General features: G+C 39.0%; 1 protein-coding gene across 2 annotated transcripts in view; it reads left to right on the forward strand.

Annotated features, from left to right (window-relative positions):
- EXOC6 (exocyst complex component 6) overlaps window positions 1–25,611 on the forward strand; it is a 796,835-nt gene that overhangs the window by 395,861 nt on the left and 375,363 nt on the right. For both annotated transcript variants that reach the window (XM_053692417.1, XM_053692418.1), the window contains exons 13-15: window positions 1,726–1,823; window positions 4,289–4,394; window positions 5,945–6,054. In XM_053692417.1, the coding sequence (XP_053548392.1) occupies window positions 1,726–1,823; window positions 4,289–4,394; window positions 5,945–6,054 (314 nt within the window). The remainder of the gene's footprint in view (window positions 1–1,725; window positions 1,824–4,288; window positions 4,395–5,944; window positions 6,055–25,611) is intronic.

The following is a 25,611-nucleotide window of genomic DNA, read 5'->3' on the forward strand; positions in this document are numbered from 1 at the left end:
AGATTAGGGGTTAATAATTGTAGGTAGGTAGCGGCGACGTTGGGGGGGGGCAGATTAGGGGGTAATAAATATTATGCAGGTGTCGGCGGTGTTAGGGGCAGCAGATTAGGGGTACATAGGGATAATGTAGGTGGCGACGGTGTGCGGTCGGCAGATTAGGGGTTAAAAAAATTTAATAGAGTGGCGGCGATGTGGGGGTGCCTCGGTTTAGGGGTACATAGGTAGTTTATGGGTGTTAGTGTACTTTAGAGCACAGTAGTTAAGAGCTTTATGATCCGGCGTTAGCCCAGAAAGCTCTTAACTCCTGGCTTTTCTAACGCTCACTTCAGCCAAGACTCTAAATACCAGCGTTAGAAAGATCCCATTGAAAAGATAGGATACGCAATTGGCGTAGGGGGATCTGCGGTATGGAAAAGTCGCGGCTGGAAAGTGAGCGTTAGACCCTTTCCTGACTGACTCTAAATACCAGCGGGCGGTAAAAACCAGCGTTAGAACCCCCTAACGCTGGTTTTGACGGTTAGCGCAGAACTCTAAATCTAGGCGTAAGTCTAACCCCGAAATAGGTACTCACAGTCCCTGAAGTCCAGCGGCAAAGGTCTGCTTCCAGGCGGTGAAGGTCTTCATCCAGCGCGGGGACATCTTCTATCTTCATCTGGAGCGAAGGCAGAGCGGAGGTGATCGCAGATTGGAGATGACAGTTAAGCATGACCGCCGACCACGGAGCAGGACCGTCCGTCGTGGAACAGGACCGGCGTGGAGGTTCCTCTTCATGCGGTCACCGCTGCACACTGAAGATTGAATGCAAGGTACCCCATTTATATTGGGGTACCTTGCATTCCTTTTGGCTGAAATTTTTAAATCATCCAATAGGCTGAGAGTTACTTAAATCCTATTGGCTGTTTTCAAAATTTCAGCCAATAGGAATGCAAGCTACCTTGCATTCAATATTCAGTATGTGACGGCGACCACATGAAGAGGATCCTCCACGCCGGTCCTACTCCACGACGGCCGGTCCTGCTCCTCCGTGATCGCCGGTCCTACTCCATGGTCATCTCCGCTCAGCAATCACCTCTGCTCCACGCTGCGAAGAAAGAAGATATCTCCGCGCTGGGTAAAGACCTTCACCGCCTGGAAGAAGACCTTCGCCGCCTGACTTCAGAAACTGTGAGTACCTATTTCGGGGTTAGACTTTTTTTTAGGGTGTTTTTTTTTTTTAGATTAGGGATTTTTTTTTATTTTTTATGGGCACAAAAGAGATGTTTGTAAAAGAGCAGATTGCCCATACAAATACCCCTATAGGAGCAATGGGTAGCTTTGTTTTAACTTTTTATTTTTTATTTTGGGGGGTTGGTTGGGTGGGGGGGTTTTACTGTTAGGGGATAATCAGTATTTTTTTAAGGTAAAAGAGCTGTTTAACTTAGGGCAATGCCCTACAAAAGGCCCTTTTAAGGGCTATTGGTATTTTATTTTAGATTAGGGGGTGTTTTTATTTTGGGGGGGGGTTATTTTTATAGGGGTATTAGATTAGGTTTAATTTTATTTATTTTTTTGATAATTTTTTTTATTATTTTCAGTCATTTTCAATAGACTTCCCTCTGAGCAGGCTTATCACCTAGTAAACAATATGTTCATTTGCTTGTGGTCTCCCCATCATAAAATGCTGCATAAGATGATTATACTGAGCTCAATACAAATATAATTTATGTTTGCATTTTTTTCTTTCAGGGCTATGGTTTTACTGTAAATAGATTGTTTGATCTGTTGTTTGAAGTAAGAGATAAATATAATGAGACGCTTCTTAAGAAATGGGCTGGGATATTCAGGTAAGTACAAGACTTAGTAATAACTATAAAATGATAAACTTATTAATTGGCTGAACGAATTTTTCTACCATATAAGCACACTTTCTCCTTTTTTAATATTAGTTTTCATTAATGTCCAAAATTATTCTGTACGATAAAATACTGTGAATGACATGTTTCAGGAACAGTCTGGTAATAACTACAAAAAATAAATAAATATATGTATATGTATATAAAAACGTTGGGGGACTGGACATCTTATTCAGACCTTAAAGGGATACGAAACCCGTCAGCCCATTTTTGATTCTGAACCTGGGTAGCACTTGCTGATTGGTGGCTAAATATAGCCACCAATCAGCAAGCGCTAACCAGTGTGCTGAACGTAAAAAAACGTTTCCTAAGCTTACTACATTCCTGCTTTTTCAAATAAAGATACCAAGAGAACTAAGAAAAAATTATTATAGGAGTAAATTAGATATTTGCTTAAAATGGCATGCTCTATCTGAATCATGAAATAAAAAATTTGGGTTTCATGTCCCTTTAATTGTGCATAACCCTTTAAAAACTGGAAGAGCACATGGCAATCTTCACAAGCCTAACCTGACATATATCTGTCCTTCATTTGTAGTTTGCTATCTTATAATATTTGCTGAAACCAAACATTGAAGATTTTTTTAACACAATGGCAGTGGCAAGCCCCATCTTCTCCAGACACAAATCTGCATTGGCTCCTCCCACTAAGGAAATTGTGGGTGGAGTTTCACCATTTAAAAACAATTGCAACAAAAGGTGTTAATCTTTTCTAATTATGTTCAGGCTGCAGATAAATTAATCTATTTAAAGGCTGCAGAAAATGTTTAATTACAGGTGTTTATTGTCCCTTTAAATACACATTTTGTCTTCTTATAGCTATTTACTTTTGATTTACGTTAGTAAGGAACAATAAATGTATTAGAATTGAATAATCAACAAATGCATAATAAAAAAACAGTACAATAACAATTGTCTGACTTTCTGATGATCAGAAGATTTTATTTCTGACAAATTTCAAAGTTACTTCCATTTCCTCTGCCCCCTGTATCATGTTACAGCCATCAGCCAATCAAAAGAAAGCACATATACATATATACAATGAACTCTTGTACATTTTCACTAGGATTTGTTGCCCCAGAAAGTGCCCATTTTGATAAGTGAAGTAAATTGAAAAGTTTTTTTTTTTTTTTATTACACACTCTATCTGCACCATTAAAGTTTAATATTGACTTTAGTGTACCTAGCTCAATAATAAAAATATTCTTGGACTTCTCCATGTCTTTGAAGTTTCTATATGTAATCGATTGATGTATGAGGTTGAGAAATTCCAATAGAATAATAATTGGGCTCATTTTGTAAAAAGGAAAATTACAGTAAATACACTCTTTAGAATTATATCTAGGAATTTGTGTGTATAATTGTGGTACTAGATTCAATCATAAAGATTTTTTCTTTAAATCAGCCTGTGCCATGTAGTTTACTGTAGGAATTTTCTCGTACTCATTTGAACTAGAAAACAATAATACATAAGTCAATTTTTGTTACATACTTAAAGGGACAGTCAAGTAAAAAAAAAAACTTTCATGATTTAAATAGGGCATGTAATTTGAAACAACTTTCCAATTTACTTTTATTACCAATTTTGCTTTGTTCTCTTGGTATTCTTAGTTGAAAGCTAAATCTAGGCGGTATATATGCTAATTTCTTAGACCTTGAAGGCCACCTCTATTCTGAAAGCATTTTGACAGTGTTTCACCACTAGAGGGCGTTAGTTCCTGTGTTTCATATAGATAACATTGAGCTCAGGCACGTGAAGCTCCTAGGAGCAAGCACTGATTGGCTAAAAATGCAAGTCTGTCAAAAGAACTGAAATAAGGGGGCAGTTTGCTGATCCATAGATACAAGGTAATCACAGAGGTAAAAAGTATAGTATTATAACTATGTTGATTATGCAAAATTGGGGAATGGGTAATAAAGGGATTATCTACCATTTTAAACAACAAAAAAATTGGTATTTACTGTCCCTTTAAAAAAACAAGGCTTTAAAAAAAAAAAAAAAAGCACTATAATGTAAAATCCTATATACTTTATGTCCACAAGGCACTTGGTCATACCCTTAAAGGAAATAAGATATCCTAAGATTGTAATAGAAAATTTTGAATGGTGTATAATTAAAAAAAAAGGTGGCAATATATTTCCCTCCCCCCCTTAAAATTTTGATTTTTCCAATTCTCAGTATTGGAAATGCACACTGCAGAAGTAACATGCAAGCAATGCTGCTATAGAGTGCTAAAGATTGCTAAAGACGTGAGATCTTATGAGCCACCATGTTTTTTCCTCCAACAAAGGACAACAAAAGAACAAAGCATATTTGACTGCATTTTAAAATGGAGTTTTACAAAATGTAGATAACTATGTTTCTAACTTTACACATTTTTTCTTCATTACTATAGGGATATTTTTGATGCAGATAATTATAGTCCAATTCCTGTAGCAAATGAAGATGAATATAAAATCGTGATTAGCAAATTTCCGTTCCACAATCCAGAAATTGAGAAGGTACTCACTGTGTGATAAGTATTTGAAAATATTTGTTATCTGTTTTAGTAGATATTCCGGGCTTAAAGGGAAATAAAAGTTTGTGTAACAATGTGCAATAAGTATGTGAACATTTTTCTGAAAATATTTGTCTTGTGGTTTTGGTAGATAACTTATGCTCAATGGAACATTGTACTGCTGACGTGTATTTAATTGTTTGCTAGCAGCTTCACCTTTATTTTGTTATTTAAAATAAGAATTTTTACCTATTGTATCCACACCTTTACTGAAAATATGAGTAACAAACATTTTCTCTTTAGAAAAACTATGTTAACATGAGACAGTAGCACTGATTAATCTCCCATTGAGGGACAGGAGGGAAAGAGAGGATTTGTATCTGAAATAGCTAGTTGTGATCATTCAATACCCCCCACCCATAATTAGCATTTCATAAGCTATAGGTCTGCTCTACTTGCAGGCTCAGCTCATTGCTATGAGCATGAAGGAACATTTCCCCATACATTTAATACTCTGCAGTAGGTACAACAAGTAATTTGGAACATAATAAGGGAAAATAAATTTTATAGTACAATGTCCTTTTAAAGGGATAGGAAGTAATGCTTTAAATTTCACATGTATTTAGTATATGCTATACCTGTTTGTTTTTTTCAAAAGAATGCTTCCTATTTCTCAAGTAAAACATGGTAGTCATAATAATAATAATAATAGTGATGTTGGGGTTCCAGAGAGAAAGCTGTAGAGAAGTTATGTCTATATTTTTTGTGTGTTCCCATTTTACCTTACACCTTACCTTACACATTCCTGCTTTTCAACAACAGACACTAATAGAACAAGCAAAAACTGATCATAGAAATAAATTAGAAAGTTGTTTAAAATCACTGGCTCTATATGAATCATGAAATAAAAATGTTGGGTTTCATATCCCTTTAAATATTGGCCCATAAATAAACATTAAAGGGACACTGAACCCAAATTGTTTCTTTTGTGATTCAGATAGAGCATACAATTTTAACCAACTTTCTAATTTACTACTATTATTACATTTTCTTCATTCTCTTGGTATCTTTATTTGAAATGCAAGAATGTAAGTTTAGATGCCGGCCCATTTTTGGTAAACACACTTGGTTGTTCTTGCTGATTGGTGGATAAATTCACCCACCAATAAACAAACCAATAAATAAAGTGCTTTCCATGGTACTGAACCAAAAAAATAGCTTAGATGCCTTCTTTTTCAAATAAAGAAATCAAGAGAACGAAGAAAAATTGATAATAGGAGTAAATTAGAAAGTTGCTTAAAATTGCATGCCCTATCTGAATAATGAACTCATTGGGTTCAGAGTCCCTTTGAGCTATTTAGATACTATGTTTTATTTATTAAAGGGACAGTCAACTCAAAATGTTTTATTTTTAAAAAGATAGATAATCCCTTTATTTCCTATTCCCCAGTGTTGCACAGAAAAGATGGTTATATTAATACACTTTTTACCTTTTTACCACAAATGTCCTATGTCCCTTTAATGCTGTTTTTTTCTTCTTCTTTTTTTCCTTAGCATCCATTTCCAAAGAAACTACCAATGTCACATTCAGTTCCTCAGATTTACGTAAACGTCAAAGAATTTATTTATGCAAGCCTTAAGTTTTCAGAGTCAATTCACCGGAGGTAAGCACTAAATCAAGATGCATAAGTACAGCTACTTTTTAAGGACCAAAACCAATATATATTTAATAAATAAAATAGATATAAATGCCTTAAAGGGTTATTAAATAGTAAATATATGGTAGACAAAATGCTGTATTTAAAGCAAAGATTAGCCTCAGAATAATATGTATATGTCCATTTTTACAATAATATTAGTTTACATTTTGAAGCTATATGTGTAAAGGTGTAGTTTCTATAAAGTACTTTAGCTTCTAGAAGTTTCCTATTTACCTCTCTCCTTTGCTGAGGACAGTTAGGGACAGATATGAATATGGAAATAAAATATAGATTGCAAACAATGCTGTGTGGAAACCCTTTTAGACAAATACCTTAATAATCATATGTTCCAAATAGCCTTGTTTGCACAGTCTCTTTTATTGCATGATCGGTAAATTAATAAATGTCAGCGCCCATTACTTTATAGCAACTCAGTGGAATCTAGAAAAACATAAATAATGCTTACATGATAATTTCATTTCCATCTGTATGGGAAGAATCTACAGCTGCATTCCTTACTTGGGGGAAATACTGAACCTGGCCACCAGGAGGAGGCAAATACACCCCACCCAAAGGCTTAAATACCTCCCCCACTTCCTCATAGCCCCAGTCATTCTGCCAAGGGAACAAGGAACAGTAGGAGAAATATCAGGGTGAAAAAGGTGCCAGAAGAAAAAAAAAATAAATTTAGGGCCACCCATTGGAGAACACGGGCTGGAGCTGTGGACTCTTCCCATACAGATGGAAATGAAAATATCTGGTAAGCATTATTTATGTTTTCCATCTTAATATGGGAAGAGTCCACAGCTGCATTCCTTTCTTGTGGGAAACATATACCCAAGCTCTAGAGTACACAGAATGTTAACGGGAGGGAAAAAAGAGAGGCGGACCCTAATCTGAGGGCACCACAGCCTATAAAACCTTTCTCCTGAAGGCTGCTTCAGCAGAAGCAAAAACATCTTGTAAATTCTTGGAAGAAGTATGTAAGGAGAACCAGGTAGCCTCCTTACAATCTGATCCATAGAGGGCTCATTTTTGAAGGCCCAAGAGGAAACCACTGCTCTCGTAGAATGAGCCGTAATCCTCAGAGGAGGCATTTGTCCCGCCGTTTCTATGCTATATTAATGACACTCCTCACCATAAAAAGATAAGGAAGTCGAAGAGATACTCTGACCCCTACGCTTCCCGGAAAAGAGAACAAACAGAGAAAGAGGTTTGTCTAAATTCCTTTGTGGCCCGAAAATAGAACTTCAAGGCACAAACCATATCCAGAAATGCGGTGTAAACGTTCGACGAAGAAGGATTAGGATATAAGAAAGGAACCACAATCTCTTGATTGATGTTGCGAATTGACACAACCTTAGGAAGAAAACCTAACTTGGTTCGTAGAACAGCCTTATCAGCATGAAAGCCAGATAAGGAGGGACACATTGCAAGGCAGCAATCACAGATAATCTGTGCGCAGAAGCAATAGCCAGTAGAAAAGGAACCTTCCAAGACAACAATGTAATGTCTACTTCATGCATAGGCTCCAATGGAGCCCGTTGCAAAACCTTAAGGACAAGATTTAAACTCCAAGGAGGAGCCTTAGATCTAAACACAGGTCTTATCCCAGCAGAGCCTTAACAAATGGCTGCACATCTGGAAGCTCTGCAAACCTCTTGTGCAGTAACACAGACAGGGCCGAAAACTGTCCCTTCAGGGGACTTGCAGAAAAGCCCTTCTCCAGTTCATCCTGGAGAAAAGAATAAGTAGGTCCTCCACACCTTATGATAGATGTGACGAGCAACCAGCTTAAGAGCTTGAATGAGAGTAAAAATAACCCTCTCTTGGCTAGGACTAAACGTTCAACCACGCAGTCAGTCTCAGAGAATCTAGACATTGATGAACAAAGAGACCTTGGTCAGCAGATCTCTGCGACAAGGTAACTTCCACTGAGGAGATGACATCCCCACTAGATCCGCGAACCATATCCTTCGTGGCCAAGACGGAGCAGTCAGTATCACTGACGCCTGCTTGATTCAAGCCACTACACTAGGAAGTAGCGGTATTGGTCGGAAGGATAAATTAGATTGAACCTCCAAGGCACCGCTAATGCATCTGTTAGCTCCGCCTGAGGATCCTTGTATTTCGACCCCTATCTGGGTAGCTTGGTATTGAGACGTTATAAGATCTTCGTCTTGCAATGCAAACACTCGGGATGGAGAGACCATTCTCCCGGATTAAAGGATCGTCTGTTGAGGAAATCCGCTTCCCAGTTGTCCACACCCGGAATGTGGATCGCTGACAGCGAACAAATGCGGGTCTCCGCCACACCAGAATCTGAGATACTTCCCTCAAAACTAAGAAGCTTCTCGTTCCTCCCTGATGGTTGATGTAAGCCACCAAGGTTATATTGTTTGATTGGAATCTGATTAACTGGGAATAAACCAGCAGAGACCAAGCCTTCATAGCATTGTATATTGTTCGAAGATCCAAAATGAGATCAGGAGGGAGCTTTACCTCCTGAGACCAGAGGCCTTCTTGACACCCCAAACAGCTCCCCATCCTGACAGACTCGCAACCCTAGTCACAATCACCCAAGATGGTCTTGAGGACAAGTGATCCGGACAAAACCACCAAGAGAGCGATTCATTCAGAGAAATCTGTTGAGACAGATCCGAATGATCACCATTCCACTAGTTCACCATGTGCAGTTGCAACAGTCTGAGGTGAAACCTGGCAAGGAAATGATGTCCAGCTGGACACCATGAGACCAATCGCCTCCTTACACCGAGCCACAGATGGCCTTAAGGAGATCTGGAGGGCAGACACGTTGAAGCTAGCTTGCAACGTCTCTGGTCTGTTAGAAATATTCTCATGTCTATGGAGACTATTATAGTACCCAAGGAATTCTACCCTGGTACTTGATACAAGAGAACCGCTGTCTAGATTATCTGCCATCCATGGGATCGAAGAAGACAGAGGAGATATTCCAAATGGTCCACTCTTTGAAAATTTTCTCTAGCTAGACCAAACGGAAGGGCAACGGAACGGAAGGGCAATAAACTGGAAGTGCTGATCCAGGAATGCAAACCTTAGGAACTGGAAGTGGTCCTTGAGGATTGGTACGAGAAGGGAGCATCCTTCAGATCTATCGTGGTCATGAACTACCCCTCTCAAACGAGGGGAAGAATGAACCTTATTGTCTCCATCTTAAACGAGGGCACATTTAAAAACCTGCTTAAGCACTTTAGGTCCAGAATAGGATGGAAAGTTCCCTCCTTCTTAGGGACCACAAAAAGGTTTGAATAGTATCCCAAACCTCTAACTGTGATAGGCTCTTGTAACCCTGAGCTATGACCTCCAGGACCCATGGATCCTGCACGTCCCTGAACCAAGCGACTGAAAAGAGCGACATACTGCCCCCTACACGGTCCAGAAGAGGACCAGGGACCGCCCTTCTTGCTCTGCTTGGATTTATTCCAGGACTGAGCCGGCTTCCAAGAGCTCTTGGTTTGCTCTGGCTTAGCGAAGGACTGCTGACATGGGCTTTATCAGAACGAAAATCTTCCCTTAGATTAGTTCATATACTCTTGCGGTAGGAGGGCACCCTTGCCCCCTGTGACCGTGGAGATAATTAAGTCCAGAAATGGACCAGACAAAATCATTCCCTTAAAGGGAGGGAAGAAGTCTAGACTTAGAAGTCATATCCGCAGACCATGACTTCAGCCAGGGCCCAACGGGCCTGAACAGAAAAAGCTGAAGCCAGAGCATTCAAGCAAATAAACTGCCTAATAGCAGCACAGATAAAAGAATTAACAACCCTCAGGGCCATAAATCTTTCCTGAGTAACGTTGAGGGGATTCTCCACACCCGATCAAATCCTATAAGGGGTCACACCAGAAGGTAGTTTCTCCAGTAACAGCGGCAACAGCCGCGGCCGGTTGAAACAAATATCCCGTATGTTGAAACATCTTTCTTAACAGAGTTTCCATTTTTTATCCATGGGCTCTTCAAACAAAGAACTATCCTCAAGTTGGATAGTAATACGTTTAGCAAGGGTGAGGATAACACCATCCCATTTAGGGACGGAACCTCACAACTCCATTGAGAGTCCAGGACCGGGGACAATTTGTTAAAAGGAGAAGAGGGGGAAAAGGAATCCAATCCTGTCCCATTAATTCTTAATAATGTTTGCCATCTAATAGGAACCGGAAAGGATAAGGTACCACCCTGTCCTCAAACTCTATCCAATTTAGGAATTAAAGGTTCATCAGGCAATTTGGCCTCTGGAACCTCTGAATTTGTCAAAAACTTCCTTTAGAAGAAAGCGCAAATTCCTAAACTAAAGTCTGGTTCCTCCGCAGCCGGAGGTTTAGAGGCAGCAGACCCCGACCCAGAATGTTCATACTCTGAAGTCTCAGAAAGAACTTCATCCTCGGATAACCCTCAGTTAAATCTAATAAATTATCTGATGTACTCTGGGAAGGAATGCAACATGTAACCTTGCGCTTAGCAGGGCGAGGTAAACCATTAAAGGCCGCAGACACCGCCTTCTGAACTGCGCAGTAACGCCTGGTGAAAAAAGGCCCCCTCCAGATGGAGGATCAGCATTGCTACGGGAAAACTGCATGTGTAGAGATATAAGAATGTAGGGTACGCACCTCACTGAACGACAACTCCTCAGAGGTGGACGGCTCTGTGGTAATCAAACATGTTGGATATTATCACATTATCAAGGCATATGGAACATAAGGGTCGGAACTAAGGCCTCCTCACCATTTAAACAGGAATTACTCATTAGGAATAGAGGGAGTGCCCTCTAAAGTAAAGAATCCTCCATCGCTAGTGCAATAACCGGAGAACTAGAGAAATAAAACATTGTATTTTATTCACATGGTGCACAATGCAGGACCGTCCCTGCTATGAGAAAGCGTGCCAAGCTTGTAAGCTGCATGGCTCTCAAAGTGAAAGTGAAACCTGTATATTCCATAACAGCCTATAATCCCATAACATCTCACACATAAAGCAGCATAAAATCAAATAAACATATAAGATTATTCCCCCCTGTTAAATAATCCCTCTAAGGAGATATTAACCCTTGATTCTATACAGATAAAAGGAGTCACACTGTGACCTTGTCTTCTTGCATTATCATACATGAATAAAATATGAAACGATCTTACCAGAATCTACGCTGTGGAACAGGAACACGGCCCTTCAAGTGTGACAGATAGTAGCATTGCTTCTGACATGGACTTGAGTGAAGAAAGCAGGCAGCGAAACTTGTCCACGCTGATTGCCTATGGAGCTGTTAATGATTTGGGATGGTTTCGCAGAAAGACTCTCCCTGCATCTCCGGACTCTAACTTTCATCCATACTCTCACTGAGATGCTGGCAGGACTACTTAAAACTCCCGTCCGATCTCGAAGAGTACTACCCTCCATAAGAGACTACTCCGAAATCTTCTAACACTTCTCTGCCAACCTCCTGTGATGAAAGGCAAAGAATGACTGGGGTTATGAGGAATTGGGGGCGGTATTTAAGCCTTTGGCTGGGGTGTCTTTGCCTCCTCCTGGTGGCCAGGTTCAGTATTTCCCACAAGTAAGGAATGCAGCTGTGGACTCTTCCATTTTCAGATTTAAATTAGAGGAAAAATAAATAATGAAAGTGTATTGCAAAGTTTTTTTTGGACTTCATATAATTAAACATTTTGGGCTAGATTACGATTGGAGTGCTAATTTAACGTGTGCCCGTAAATGGGCAAATTTGCCCGTATATGGCGCACGTTAAATAACCAACCATTACCAGTGGTTGGTTAATGGTACCACGAGCTTGCGGTAGCACTTTGTGCTAGACTTCATTGACCAGAGGTCAGACCGAACTTAGAATATCACACGCTGGATAACCTATTCCCCCTAGAAGTCAATGGAGCAAAAAAAGTGGAAAAAACCTAACGCAAATCACGCACATACCTGATCGCATATTCTCATGTGAATATTTCACATTCCAATGTTCTGCACATAGCAGAATATGTTCTATTTATTCATAAATACATATTTCTATATACTGTGTATATATATATATATATATATATATATATATATATATATATGATGGTATTTTGGTACAATATATATCTATGCTGTTCTCTTTTTCATATATATATATATATATATATATATATATACATACATGATATATACAGTATATAGGTATAGATATATACAGATATATGTAGGAATATCTATTAAGAAATACTTAGAACATATTCTGCTATGTGCAGAACATTGGAATGGGAAATATTTACAGTAAATCCCTAGTTAAAACCATTATTAAATATGAATATTGCATAAAAATAATTTTTGATGTTTTCATCTACTTAAAGGGACACTGAACCCCAAAAAAATGTTTTGTAATTCAGAAAGAGCAATTTTAAGCAACTTTCTAATTTACTCCTATTATCATTTTTTCTTTGTTCTCTTGCTATCTTTATTTGAAAAAGAAGGCATCTATGCTTTTTTGGGTTCAGTACTCTGGACAGCAATTTTTTATTCGTGGATGAATTTATCCACCAATCAGCAAGGACAACCCAGGTTGTTCACCAAAAATGGGCCGGCAGCTAAACTTACATTCTTGCATTTTAAATAAAGATACCAAGAGAATGAAGAAAATTTGATAATAGGAATAAATTAGAAAGTTGCTTAAAATGTCATGCTCAATCTGAATCATGAAAGACACAGAGAGTACAGTGTCCCTTTAAGTGCAAAGGGCTCCAATGCATAAATAAATATGTATGTATGTGTTTATATGTGTAAATATGTCTGTAAATACACATATAAACACATAAATACATCTGTACACACATATAGACATTTATATATATATACATACATCTTTAGACATGTATATGTATGTATCTCAATGTTAAAGCCCATTGCCTGCCTTTTTTTCTAACACCTGAGACCTCATCTTTGAGCCCTTATAACTTTTTTGTGCAATATTTTTAGAAATAATTTTTATTAGATGGTGTTATTATAAGTGTAACAGTACTATGTAAGGTATTTTTTATGTGTTTTGTGACAAAACAGTTAATCACAGCTCTGTGGATGTGCTAACCCGAAGAACATTAACTTAAAATGTGCTCAAGCGATCGCGTTTACTTTCAACTTGTAATACCAGCGCAATTTAGCCTGCACGATAACGAACCCGATATCGCTCACTCGCAAACATTTGCCCTCCACTAAACTGATCCAATGTGTTTACAATTACGGTACTTCACCAGATAATCCAGCAGATAATTAATTTTGAAGTAAATAAAATATCTGCAAAATAAATATAGAACTTTAAAGGAGTATTTCTGTCTTCTTATCACTTATAAAAAGTGGCCCAATACTTGCAAAATGCCTTAAAGGAACAGTCAAGTCATAATTAAATGTTCATGATTCAGAAACAGCATGTCATTATAAACAGCTTTACAATGACCTCATATTCTTTGTTCCCATGGTATAATTTGTTCTAAAGCAGGGGTTGCTAACCTTTCGGACCTCAGGGACCACTAAACTCACAATTTTGAATCCCATGGACCACTAACATGAATTTCTTTTAAAAGGTACAAACCTCTATAATGTGTTTGTGTGTGTTTATATAAATATACACACATACTGTACACAACTAGTATAACCATAGCTAAGTTTACATTATGTATATATTTACTACACATTTTTAAGAATATTTTTTTGGAATTAACTAAATGAATGACAAAACTGAGAGAATACTTCCAAATGACAGATGAAGGGTGAGTGCCAACTTTTGAGCTGGAAACAGAGAGGCAGAAATTAGGGAAAAAATAATTATGTTAAAAGGACCACAAGACTTCCTAGTTACCTCCCCAGTTAGGAATTATTCAAAACTACTTATGATCATGGACAGACATTGGAGTAATAAATTACCTTTATATCAGAAAGCTCCCAATATGGATGTCAGCTAACCACGACTGATGTTACTGTCAATTACTATAATACTGGTGGAATATGGCTGATCTGCTGGATGGCAATTACTGGAATTCTGGTGGAATGGCTTTGTGCGCGGGAAAATTATTAGAATGAAAAATAATTAATTTAAAAAAAAAAGAAGATGGAGGGGAGGAAGACAAACACTGATGTAAATTAATCTGAAGGAATTAGGAAAACTACTACAAAGAGACCGGTAAAGGGAAGGAAATAAATGAAATATGAGAGAATTTTTTTTTAAGATTTTCTTTTTTATATACTTTAATTCCACTATTTCCAGCCAACCCCTGCTGGCTTTAGAATGGAAGCATCTTTCTCTGAGCAGCGCCGGGCGGGAGGAGTTAAAAATACAATCTAGCTACGCAAGTTGCGCGGTACTACTCAACATGTGTAGGGAGATTGTAATTCAACTACTCTGTCGCTTTTCACTGATGTCTAGCCAGGCACTGTAGGGAGTTGCGGCGCGACGGGGGTGACACCATCAGAGGAGATCAATTCCTGCTTGATGGTGTCAAGGACCACCAACATCTTCTCATGCACCACCAGTGGTCCATGGACCACTGGTTGGCGACCGCTGTTCTAAAGCATAAGCAGCAATTTTCTACTGGAAGCTAGCTGCTGATTGGTGGCTGTAGATATGTCTCTTTTCAGTGGCTCATCCAATGTGGTCAGCTAGCTCCCAGTAGAGCATTGCTGCTCTTTCAACAAAGGATACCAAGACAATTAAGCCAATTTGTTAATGTAAGTAAGTTGGAAAGTTGTTTAAAATTGTATGTTCTATCTGAATCATGAAAGAAAATATTTGGTGGAGAATGGGAAAGAGCTCAGAAATACATTGAAATTCTTGTTCTGGGTTTATCAAGTCAGTTTAGCTGTTGAATTTGATAGGTGAAAATGGTCTTGTAAATGTGTCACTAATTATTGAGAATTTGGATAGTGGCCATAAAAACAGAACTGGCACGTGTTAACTGTAAGGCCATTTTTCACAAAAGCAATAATGAAAAAGTGGTGCTAATAAACAGTGAAAATGGCAAATTGTCATCCTGTCAACATTAAAAATAGTTTGTCAGCCATTAACACGTTGATAATTATCAAACTAGAGTGTGTGATAAACCCCTATATAAGTTGTTTAAATATTGAAGAAATAAATGTAAAATGTTAGCTTCTTTAAAGCAACAACAACACCATATTGAAACCTAGGTTTTCCCTTGTCTAATCTCTTCTGCTGAGGACAGTTAGGGACATATACAAAAGTGTTGCTAAAGTGTGCAAACAGTGGCTGTGTGGGATATGGCAGTGTTAAAAATGGCTTTGTTACATAATAACTTTATTATTTCAGTCCCTCACTGGCCTCTACATAGCATATGAGATATGAAAAAACAGGGTTTTAAATGGGGAATAGCTCATTTAAAACATAGCATTTCCCATTATATATAGAAACTTAGGGGACTTGGAACACCCATAATGGAAAGTTAAATAAATATTAAAATTATATTATAACTTTTTTTTGCTAAATATCTTAAGGTATTTAAAGGGACAGTCAAGTCCAAAAAACCTTTCATGATTTAAATAGGGCATGTAATTTTAAACCATTTACCAATTTACTTTTATTACCAATTTTGATTTGTTCTCTTGGTATTCTTAGTTGAAAGCTAAACTTAAGAGGTTCATATGCTAATTTCTTAGTCCTTGAAGACTGCCTCTAATCTGAATTCATTTTGACCACTAGAGGGCATTAGTTCACGTGTTTCATATAGATAACATTGAGCTCATGCACGTGAAGTGACCTAGGAGTGAGCACTGATTGGCTAAAATGCAAGTCTGTTAAAAGAACTGAAATAAGGGGGCAGTCAGCAGAAGCTTAGATACAAGGTAATTACAGAGGTAAAACGTGTATTATTATAACTGTGTTGCTTATGCAAAACTGGGTAATGGGTAATAAAGGGATTATCTTTCTTTTTAAACAACAAAAAAATCTGGTGTTGACTGTCCCTTTAATATTTTAAAGTGGAAATCTACTGGGGTTTTTTTTCCTCACGTTTAGCTCAATGATCTGTTTTACCTGCTGCAGTGTATTTAATAGTGTACAAATAGCTCTTGCACCTATGATTTGCCATCAAAATTAGCTTGTTTTGCCTGTTGTATTCCCAACTATAGGCTAGATTATGAGTAGTTTGTTAATTGATGTGCACAAGCAATATGGGGTATTTTGCATGTCGGAAATAACGTGCATATTATGAGTTATAAGTAAACGTGTTTGCTTGAACACAATCAAATTTAACGCGTGTCGGGTTAGCACGACTTCATAGCTCTGGTTAATTGTTACACAAAACAAAAAAGTTGCGCAAAAAAACACTAAAAATACATTTATAAATACAGTTACTCTCATAATAACACTGTGTGATAAAAAAAAAAAATATTACATTAAAAAGTTAGAAGGGCTCAAAGATAAGAAGTCTCAGGTATTAGAAAAAAAATCACAGATACATACATACAAATGTCTAAATATGTGTATGTATGTGTGTGTGTGTGTATATATATATATATATATATATATATACAGTATATACTGTGTGTATATATATATGTGTGTGTGCAGATATGTTTAAATATTTATGTGCATTACTGTATATGTCCTTTTTATTATAAATACATATTTCTATATATATATATCTGTATTTACCTATACCTGTATATCTATTCCTATATATATATATATATATATATATATATATATATATATATATATATATATATATATATATATATATCGTATTTTTCGCTCCATAAGACGCACCTGACCATAGAGGAGGAAAACAAGAAAAAAAATATTCTGAATAAAATGGTGTGGTAAACTATTTAATAAACTATAACAGAATAATAGAACAGTCAACAGTGGAATAAAGAACCATCATCAGTGTCATTAACAAATGAAGATAGACTTTAAGCTTTCAAGTACTCTTCTAGTCTGTGTACCCCAAGAACTGTACAACGATTTCCTCCTTCACTGAGTGCCATGATGTTTTCATCCATTCACAAACTTGAGTGATAGAGAGCCTCTTCATTCGTCCAGTAGGTGTCAGATCATGATTACCAGCAGCCATCCATTTGTTCCACTCTTCTCGCATAAAGACCTTAAATGGTTTGTTGATAGAAACGTTGAGAGGTTGCAGCTGACTGGTAATATCTCCCGGAATTACAGCTAGATGAGTCTTTACTTCTTTAAAGCACTTGTTTGTAGTTTCGCTAATATGTGCTCTAAACTGGTCAAGCACTAATAAGGCAGGTTTTTTTCAGAAGCCCTCCAGGACGTTTGCACCACACTTTTTCAAGCCATATTCTCATTCCATTTTCGTCCATCCATCCTTTCTCATGAACATGTACAACTCCTCCTCTTGGAATCACTTTTTTTGGAAATGTTTTCCTTTTGAAAATCAACATGGGTGGCAATTTGGTGCCGTCTGCACAGCAAGACAACACAACCGTGTAATGGGTTTTCTCATGTCCGGAGGTTTTCACTGTGATAGTTTTGGCACCTTTCAGATCAACAGTCCTATTAGATGGTATATCAAAGGTTAGAGGGACTTCATCCATATTCCCAATCTGGCCAATTTCAAACCCATTTTTCTTCCTAGCATCAATTACAAATTTTACGAAAAGACAGAATCTTATTTTCATATTCTTTTGGCATTTTTTGCGCAATTCTAGTTTTGGTGCGCATAGCAAGGCCACATCGCTTCATAAACCTGTAGCACCACGATGGTGATCCAGTAAAATCATGAATGCCTTTCTCTACAGCAATGCGTTTGGCTTCATATGTTATCATTTTTGTAGAGACTGATAAGCCATTATTCCGGTGATGTGTGATCCATTCTTTCATGGTCACGTCTAACTGTGGCCACTTTGCAGCATGCCCACGCAAAGTGTGCTTACTTTTATTCGCTTTTTGCAGCTGATCCTCCTGTTTCCTCCACTCTCTTATCATTTTTTCAGTTGGAGGTGGCCCAAAATGTCTCTCTGCTGCTCTGTTTCCATGCTCCTTTGCATATTTTACTACCTCTAGTTTAAAAGGAATCTTATATGCTATTCTTTTCTGCTTTATCATCTTTGTATCGGTATGTACGGAAGAGGTTTTCTGCAAGAAAATACAGTGATGAAGAAACTGTCAGTAATGTACCACTATCTCCAATGTTTACCACTGAGCGCTGACCATTTGCGTTATCTCTGAGCATGGTCTTACCATAATTCAGAAAACACACTCTGGTGGCACAAATCAAATAGAATTGCATCCATATTAAAGTACGCTAAGAATTTACAACTCTGCATCCTTCCCTCCTCCATGCCGCACAATCTCAGTATGCTTCCCTGCTTTTCACCCACTTGGCGATTTGGCTCCAGGGCACACACACATTCGCTCCATAAGACCTGTACACACTGTGATTGTGTTTGGTGAATAGCAGTGTTTTATGGAGGCTTTTAAAGTTTGAAATGAAATACCGTAAAGCATCTTGGATTTATACATACAGTAGATTTTGACTTCTGGACTTTCTGGGATATACGGTAGTGCGCTACGGCGAGGATACATTTTGCCGCCCCCCCACCCCGCCATGATTACCGGTACATACCATCCTCATTGCTAGTTAAAGGGATATGAAACACCATTTTTTTCTTTCATGATTCGGACAGAGCATGCAATGTTAAGCAAATTTCTACGGTAATTTACTGTACTCCTATTATCAATTTTGTTTCTTCTCTTGCTATCTGTATTTAAAAAGTAGGACTATAAGGTTAGGAGCTGTCTCATTTTTGGTTCAGCACCTGAGTAGCTCTTGCTACCATAATTGGTGGCTAAAATCAAACATACCGGTATACTATATACAAATACATTAAATAAAGGACTGTATGTTTACGGTAACTACGGTACCGGTATATACCGGTAACATGTCATTAGGTGCCCTGGGGGGAACAATTTCTATTTCATGATGCCTGATGTACCAAGGGGAGGGGGCTAACCCTAACCCTAACCGGTAACATGTCATTAGGTGCCCTGGGGGGAACAATTTCTATTTCATGATGCCTGATGTGCCAAGGGGAGGGGGCTAACCCTAACCCTAATAACCCTAAACCTAATAACCCTAACCCTAAAAACCTAAACCCTAACTCTAAACCCTAACCCTTAACCCTAATAACCTAAACCCTAACCCTAATAACCTAAACCCTAACCCGAATACCGGTAACCGCAACCCTAACCCTAATAACCTAAACCCAAACCCTAAACCCAAATCCCTAACCCCAAACCCTAACCCTAATCCCTAACCCTAACAATATCCCAAACCAAAACAAGAATATTCATATCACACACTGTAGTAGTGTATGATCGGTGGATGATGTATCAATGTGCTGAAATGCACCTTAAGGGTATGCAATTGGGAGAAGTGTATGTGTTACGGTACTAGAAATCAAACTGTCGGGTCCTCTGTGTTGTGCCGGTCATGTGACACACTCCCTTCTGCTCATAGCTACGGTAGCTGACAGAACTTGCCTCCGGACTGTCCAATTTCGGCCCCAGATGCAAAGCAGGTCAGGATCCGGAGATACCGGTATCAAACTTTATTGGAGCTTATTAAAATTGAAATCCATAGTGGCAAAAGACATCCAGCATGTCCGCCGGATCAGTGGATCTCAGCTGATCCAGCGGACATGCTGGATGTTTTTTGCCACTATGGATTTCAATTTTAATAAACTACCGTAATCCGGTAATCAACTTTCAATAGATTTATTTCAAACAGCTTCCATTACCTCGATCCGGATCAGTATTCATGATAAATCCATTTAAAGTATTCATGGCAGGCAGAAACAAAATGAGAGGACAGCCTGCCATGAATTCTTTGAATGGATTTATCATGAATATCGGTCTGGATCGAGGTAATAGAAGCTGTTTGAAATAAATGTATTGGAAGTTGATTACCAGCTCCAATTGCCCTAAACGTCTGGATCTTTCAAGACAGATTTGTTTTTCACTGAACACGAGGGGGGGGCGAATCCTCTCACCTGTTGCTTTCACAGTACTAGCTGCAGATCCCCGGGCCTTTACACAGGAGCTTCCGTTTCACTCAGTTCAGCCCCCAGGCTTCCGCAGACACTGTGCAGCACTTCCCGCAGACACTGTGCAGCAATTCAGGATCACAGATGACACCATCACAACAAAATTACCCGGTACCAGTTAGCCTAAAAATGCAAGCACAGGGCCTGCATTCACTCCATAAGACGCACAGACATTTCTCCTTACTTTTGAGAGGGAAAAAAGTGCGTCTTATGGAGCGAAAAATACGGTATATACTGTATATATATATATATATATATATGTGTGTGAAAAAAGAGAAAAAAAATCTCTCTATTCTGATATATATATAGGCTTGAGATAATGAAAGTCTCCATAGCGAAGTAAAATCCAAAATTATTTATTGTAATCCACTTGTGGTAAAATGACATGAGGGTGCCAAAGCACTTAAAAAGAAAACACACGTTGCTTACGTGTGTTTTCTTTTTAAGTGCTTTGGCACCCTCATGTCATTTTACCACAAGTGGATTACAATAAAGAATTTTGGATTTTACTTCGCTATGGAGACTTTCATTATCTCAAGCCTATATATATATCAGAATAGAGAGATTTTTTTTCTCTTTTTTCACACACATATATTCTCCTTCCCTACAGGAAGTGGCAAAGAGAGCACCCACAGCAGAGCTGTCTATATAGCTCCTCCCTTAGCTCCGCCTCCCAGTCATTCTCTTTGCCTACTTAACTGCTAGGAAGGGTAAAGTGAGTGTGGTGATAAAAATGTTAGTTTTTATTTTCTCAAGCAAAAGTTTGTTATTTTAAATGGTACCGGTGTGTACTATTTACTCTCTGGCAGAAAAGGGATGAAGATTTCTGCAAGGAGGATGATGATCTTAGCATTTTGTAACTAAGATCCACTGCTGTTCTCACAAGTGCTGAAGAGTACAGGAAAACTTCAGTTGGGGGAACAGTTTGCAGGCTAAACTGCATTAAGGTATGTTCAGTCTATTTTTTTCTAGACAGACTGTGTTATTTCTAGAAAAGGCTGGCAATATCCCCATGAGGGAAAGGTAAGCTGTATTCAGTAAAAAGAGGAATCCAAGCTTGCATAAAGGACTCATAGTTACTGGTGACACTAATAGGAAAAAACGTTTTGGTTTAATTACAAATATAACGTTTTTTGAGGGACTTTAAGGGGTCTTTGTGAATACCCTCACAATGTTCTGAAGTAGGGGTAAGGAATTTGTTATCTGAGGGAGAGATTTCTGATTCAGGAAAGACGCTCCCTCAGACAGATTCTGATATGACGCCCTAAATTTAAGCTTGAACACCTCCGCTTATTGCTCAAGGAGGTATTAGCTACTCTAGACGATTGTGACCCTATAGTGGTCCCAGAGAAATTGTGTAAAATGGACAGATACTTAGAGGGTCCTGTTTACACTGATGTTTTTCCAGTCCCTAAGAGGATCGTGACTATTGTTACTAAGGAGTGGGATAGACCAGGTATTCCGTTCACTCCCCCTCCTGTTTTTAAGAAAATGTTTCCCATATCTGACACCATACAGGACTCGTGGCAGACTGTTCCTAAGGTGGAGGGAGCTATTTCTATTCTTGCTAAGCGTACAACTATACCTATTGAAGACAGTTGTGCTTTCAAAGGTCCTATGGATAAAAAATTAGAGGGTCGCCTAAAGAAAATTTTTGTTCATCAAGGTTTTCTTCTCCAACCTATTGCATGCATTGTTCCTGTAACTACTGCAGCTGCTTTCTGGTTTGAGGCTCTAGAAGAGGCTCTCCAGGTGGAGACTCCATTAGAGGATATTATGGATAGAATTAAGGCCCTTAAGTTGGCTACTTCTTTCATTACAGATGCCGCTTTCCAAATGGCTAAATTAGCAACAAAAAATTCAGGTTTTGCCATTTTAGCACGCAGAGCGTTATGGCTTAAGTCCTGGTCTGCTGATGTGTCATCAAAATCTAAGTTGTTGAACATCCCTTTCAAAGGAAAGACCCTATTCGGGCCTGCACTGAAAGAAATTATTTCAGACATCACTGGAGGGAAAGGCCATGCCCTCCCTCAGGATAAAACAAATATGATTAGGACCAAACAAAATAATTTTCGTTCCTTTCAGAACTTCAAAGGTCCCGCTTCAGCTTCCCCTGCAGCAAAGCAAGAGGGGAATTCTGTCCAATCCAAGACAGTCTGGAGACCTAACCAGGCTTGGAACAACTAACTGCCACTCCCAGTCATTCTCTTGCAACTCTCGACAAGATAGGAAGTATCAAGAGATATGTGGTGACTTAGTGTAGTTTTTACCTTCAATCAAGAGTTTGTTATTTTTAAACGGTACCGGCGTCGTACTGTTTTACTCGCAGGCAGAAATTAGAAGAAGAATCTGCCTGGAGGTTGATGATCTTAGCGGTTTGTAACTAAGGTCCATTGCTGTTCTCACACATAACTGAAGAGTATGGGAAAGACTTCAGTTTGGGGAACGGTTTGCAGATTAACTGCCTTGAGGTATGTTCAGTATATTTATTTCTAGAGAGATGATAAGATCTAGAAAATACTGACAGAGCCTTGTATAATTGAGGTAAGCCTGATGCAGTGATTTAATAAAGACTGGGATCATGCTTACAAAAAAGGGTAATATTCATGTTAATACTCATATTTCTTAGTGACAAAACATTTACATGTTATATAGAAAGAACGTTTTTTCTCGGAGGGTGATAAATCGTTTTTTGGGACCTAGTTTCCACATGGCTAGTCAGATACTCCTAGGAGTATTTTCTTAAGGCCCTCTGACATTGAGTGCATGGTGGGAGGGGCCTATTTTCGCGCTCTAGATGCGCAGTTCTTATTCAGACTGAGACATCCAGCTTCCCTAAAGCAGTCCTCTAGCATCTGAGGACCACTATAAAGGGCTTATTTCTTCCCTAAATCGTATTTGAGGGCAGGTAGGAGCCACAGCAGAGCTGTGGCAAGGTGTTTAACTGTTTATTAATGTTTTTTAACGTTTTTCAAATCCGGTTTGGGGCCTAAAGGGTTAATCATCCATTTGCAAGTGGGTGCAATGCTGCTTTAGTCCCTTATACACACTGTAAAAATTTCGAAGAGTTTACTACTTTTTAACACTGTTTTGCAGTTTATGTGATAGTTTTTTTCTTTAAAAGGCACAGTACCGTTTTTGTTTAATTGCTGTTTCACATTTATTAAAGTGTTTTCCAAGCTTGCTGGTCTCATTACTAGTCTGTTAAACATGTCTGACATAGAGGAAACTCCTTGTTCAATATGTTTAGAAGCCATTGTGGAACCCCCTCTTAGAATGTGTACCAAATGTACTGAAATTTCTATAAATTATAAAGACCATATTATGGCATTTAAAGATTTATCACCAGAGGTTTCTCAGACTGACAAAAGGGAGGTTATGCCATCTAGCTCTCCCCACGTGTCAGAACCTATAATTCCCGCTCAAGTGACGCCAAGTACATCTAGCGCGTCCAATGCGTTTACCTTACAAGACATGGCGGCAGTTATGACTAATACCCTCACAGAGGTATTGTCCAAACTGCCAGGGTTACAGGGAAAGCTAGACAGCTCTGGGGCTAGAACAAATACAGAGCTTTCTGAAACTTTAGTAGCTATGTCCGATATACCCTCACAATGCTCCGAAGCCGTGGCAAAGGAGTTGCTATCTGAGGGTGAGATTTCAGATTCAGGGAAGACGTTACTTCAGTCCGATTCTGAAATGACAGCCTTTAAATTTAAGCTTGAACACCTCCGCCTATTGCTCAGGGAGGTTTTAGCGACTCTGGATGACTGTGACCCCATTGTAGTTCCAGAGAAATTGTGTAAAATGGACAAATACTTTGCAGTGCCTGTTTACACTGATGTCTTTCCAGTCCCTAAGAGGTTTTCGGAAATTATTACTAAGGAATGGGATAGACCAGGTGTTCCGTTCTCTCCCCCTCCTGCTTTTAAAAAGATGTTTCCCATAGATGTCGCTATACGGGACTCGTGGCAGACAGTCCCTAAGGTGGAGGGTGCTGTTTCTACCCTAGCTAAGCATACAACTATCCCCGTCGAGGACAGTTGTGCTTTCTTAGATCCTATGGATAAAAAATTGGAGGGTCTCCTTAAGAAAATTTTTATCAATCAAGGTTTTATTCTCCAGCCTCTTGCATGCATTGCCCCAGTTACTGCTGCAGCGGCTTTTTGGTTTGAGTCTCTTGAGGAGGCTCTACAGGTGGAGACCCCGTTAGATGATATTTTAGACAGGATTAAAGCTCTCAAGTTAGCTAATTCTTTTATTTCTGACGCCGTTTTTCATCTAACCAAACTAACGGCTAAGAATTCAGGTTTTGCCATTCTGGCGCGCAGGGCGCTATGGCTTAAGTCCTGGTCAGCAGACGTTACTTCAAAGTCTAAGCTTCTTAACATCCCCTTCAAAGGACAGACCCTTTTCGGGCCGGGCCTGAAGGAGATCATTTCTGATATTACTGGAGGAAAAGGTCATGCCCTTCCTCAGGATAGGTCCAATAAATTAAGGACCAAACAGAATAATTTTCGTTCATTTCGAAACTTCAGCTTCCTCTAATGCAAAACAAGAGGGAAATTTTGCCCAGTCCAAACCAGTCTGGAGTCCGAACCAGGCTTGGAACAAGGGGAAGCAGGCCAAAAAACCTGCTGCCGCCTCTAAGACAGCATGAAGGAGTAGCCCCCGATCCGGGACCGGATCTAGTAGGGGGCAGACTTTCTCTCTTCGCCCAGGCTTGGGCAAGAGACGTCCAAGATCCCTGGGCATTAGAGATTGTTTCCCAGGGATATCTTCTGGACTTCAAAGCTTCATCTCCAAAGGGGAGATTTCATCTCTCACAATTATCTGTAAACCAGATAAAGAGAGAGGCATTCTTACGTTGTGTTCAAGACCTACTGGTTATGGGAGTGATCCACCCAGTTCCAAGGGAGGAACAGGGGCAGGGCTTCTATTCAAATGTGTTTATAGTTCCCAAAAAAGAGGGAACTTTCAGACCAATCTTGGATCTCAAGATCCTAAACAAATTTCTCAGGGTCCCATCCTTCAAGATGGAGACTATCCGAACCATCCTCCCTATGATCCAGGAGGGTCAATATATGACTACTGTGGACTTAAAGGATGCTTATCTCCACATTCCGATTCACAGAAATCATCATCAGTTCCTCAGGTTCGCCTTCTTAGACAGGCATTACCAGTTGGTGGCTCTTCCCTTCGGTTAGCCACGGCACCAAGAATCTTTACAAAGGTTCTAGGGTACCTACTGGTGGTTCTAAGGCCACGGGGCATAGCGGTGGCTCCTTACCTAGACGACATTCTGATACAGGCGTCGACTTTTCAAATCGCCAAGTCCCATACGGACATTGTTCTGGCCTTTCTGAGGTCTCACGGGTGGAAGGTGAACGAAGAAATGAGTTCTCTCTCCCCTCTCACAAG

This window comes from Bombina bombina, chromosome 9, assembly GCF_027579735.1.
Source record: "Bombina bombina isolate aBomBom1 chromosome 9, aBomBom1.pri, whole genome shotgun sequence".
NCBI lineage: Eukaryota > Metazoa > Chordata > Amphibia > Anura > Bombinatoridae > Bombina > Bombina bombina.